General features: G+C 39.6%; 1 protein-coding gene across 1 annotated transcript; it reads left to right on the top strand.

The window, feature by feature from the left end:
- Positions 1-402: 402 nt before the first annotated feature.
- Positions 403-1,329, top strand: LOC103290813 (olfactory receptor 140-like). Its single transcript, XM_008146710.2, has one exon. The coding sequence runs from the start codon at positions 403-405 to the stop codon at positions 1,327-1,329; it is 927 nt and encodes a 308-aa protein (XP_008144932.2).
- The last annotated feature ends 1,477 nt before the right edge of the window (positions 1,330-2,806 follow it).

Raw genomic sequence — 2,806 nt, 5'->3', positions numbered from 1 at the left:
TAATTCTTTACTTATGTACAGCACTTTACAGCTTGTGAAATACACCTGAGAGTTACAATTTGTAAGTTCACAGACATAGAGGAACTATGTTAAGCATGGGGCACTGAACTGACTTAACAAAATCACATTGAGTTGGAACCAGAGGAGAATCCAGATTGCACATATAGAGCCCATTATTTTCTCAGTAAATTACACATCCAATGTTGCCCTATAGATACTTTTTAGGTGACAGGTACTAGGTGTCTGAAGAGAGAAAGCATTATGGAGGAAGTGAGAAAGAATTGAAACAATTAGTAGGATGAGGGGTGCCAAGGGCATGCTCCACCATAACAGTAACTACCCTGTTTCTGTACTATAAGATTAATAGGCATCATTCTTTATCTCTTTGTAGGTAATTTATGAATGGATCTCCTTACACGTACCAACAATGTGACTGAATTTATTCTCTTGGGACTCACACAGAATCCACACTTGCAGAAAATACTCATCATTGTCTTTTTGTTCATTTTCCTATTTACCGTGCTGGCCAATCTGTTCATTGTTATTACCATCTCCCTCAGCCCTACACTTTCAGCTCCTATGTACTTCTTCCTCACTTACTTGTCTTTCATAGATGCCTCCTACACCTCTGTCACCACCCCCAAAATGATCATCGATCTGCTGTACCAGAGGAGAACCATCTCCTTGGGTAGCTGCCTGACTCAGCTCTTTGTGGAACACTTCCTGGGAGGATCAGAGATCATTCTCCTTATTGTCATGGCCTATGACCGCTATGTGGCCATCTGCAAGCCCCTTCACTACATGACCATCATGCGGCAGGGGCTCTGCCGCCTCCTGGTGATGGTGGCATGGCTCGGGGGGATACTGCATGCCACTGTACAGATTCTTTTCATGGTCAACTTGCCCTTCTGTGGTCCCAACGTCATTGACCACTTCATGTGCGATCTCTTTCCACTGCTGAAACTTGCCTGCAGCGACACCTACAGGCTCGGAATGGTAGTGGCAGCCAACAGTGGGGCCATGTGCTTGCTTATTTTTTCCATGCTGCTCATGTCCTACATAGTCATCCTGTGCTCCCTGAAATCCCAGGGCTCTGAAGGACGGCGCAAAGCCCTCTCCACATGTGGCTCCCACTTTACCGTAGTTGTACTCTTTTTTGTGCCTTGCATATTCACCTACATGCGTCCTGTGGTCACCTACCCTGTGGACAAGCTGGTGACTGTGTTTTTTGCAATCCTCACTCCCATGTTTAATCCTATCATTTACACAGTGAGAAACACAGAGGTGAAAAATGCCATGAGGAGTTTGTTGAAGAGGAGAATAACTTAGGCTGTTCAAATGTCAAGAACATGATGATGTATATAAATAGGGAGGCTTTTATCGTAAATTGTGAAAGAAAATTAAAAAATTTTGCAGAGCATTGATAGAAAAATAAAGGGGGGGGGGTTATTTCTTTTTGCTTTTGGTAGATACATAGTGCCAAAAAGGGGAAAAATCAGCAGTGATTCTCTCACTCATCAACTGTCCTCTTCCCCATATATTCCATCTAAGAAGCTAAGCAAAAATAAAAGAAGTCCTGCCCTGGCAGGTGTTGCTAAGTAGTTAGAGTGTTGGCCCTGGCACTGAAGGGTCACCACTTCTATTCCTGGTTAAGGGCATGTTCCTGAGTTGCAGGTTCAATCCCTGGCCCTAGTTGGGGCACTTGCGGGAGGCAATCAATCAATGTATCTCTGTCAGATTGATGTTTCTCTCTCTTTCTCTCCCCTTTCCTCCCTCTCCCTAAAAATCAATGGAAAAAAATATCCTCAGGTGAGGATTAACAACAACAACAAAAATGAGTATATGAATAAATAAATAAATAAAAGAAGTCCTGAGATCAAAGTCCTATGGAAAAGCCAATTTCATTCAAGTAACACATGTATGAAGACCTTAGAAAAGTAACAGCTAGACTCTGGAAAAAAATAATCTAGAATCATCAATTTAGGGATTTATCACTGTTCTTTCCTTTTCATATCCTGGATCTATGTACATGAGCATTGAGGACTCAGTAAAGTACATTAAAAGTTATCGAAAGCACCTAGCAAAAAACCTAGACAATATTAATTTGACCATACATGCCTTGGTTTACTTCTGGGCTCTCTGTTCTGTTCCATTGATCTATATGCCTGTTCTTATGCCAGTACCAGGCTGTTTTGATTACAATCGCCTTGTAGTATAGTTTCATATCAGATATTGTGACACATCTAACTTTGTTCTTCTTTCTCAAGATTGCTGAGGCTATTTGGGGTCTTCTTTTGTTTCATAGAAATTTTTGGAATATTTGTTCTAGATCTGTGAGATATGTCATTGGTATTTTAATAGGAATTGTGTTGAATGTATAGATAACTTTTGGTAGTATGGACATTTTAATTATGTCAATTCTTCCAATCCATGAACATGGTATATGCTTCTACTTATTTGTATCTTCCTCAATTGCTTTTTTCAATGTCTTATAGTTTTCCAAGTATAGGTCTTTTACCTCCTTGGTTAAATTTATTCCTAAGTACCTTATTATTTTTTTGTTGTTGTTGGCAACAGTAAATGGAATTGCTTTCTTAGTTTCTTTTTCTGATAGTTCATTATTGGTGTATAATTTTGACTTTTGACTCAGTGAAAGTATTAAGTGAGGGGAGTGAACTAACTATTGCTCAAGGACAACTATGAGGCAAACATACTTTCACTCTCTTAATGAAGAAACAACTTTTATTAGATAGGTCTTTATTTTATACAGAAAAAAAGTGAGCCTCAATAAAGCTAAGCAATAAAG

The sequence above is a fragment of the Eptesicus fuscus genome, chromosome 13 (genome assembly GCF_027574615.1).
Source record: "Eptesicus fuscus isolate TK198812 chromosome 13, DD_ASM_mEF_20220401, whole genome shotgun sequence".
Classification (NCBI taxonomy): Eukaryota; Metazoa; Chordata; class Mammalia; order Chiroptera; family Vespertilionidae; genus Eptesicus; species Eptesicus fuscus.
The sequence above is the reverse complement of the archived record's forward strand: the minus strand, read 5'-3'. Positions and strand labels throughout refer to the sequence as shown.

Excerpts from the sequence above, each read along its gene's own strand:
- LOC103290813 (XM_008146710.2), top strand. The coding sequence starts at position 403 with ATGGATCTCCTTACACGTACCAACAATGTGACTGAATTTATTCTCTTG.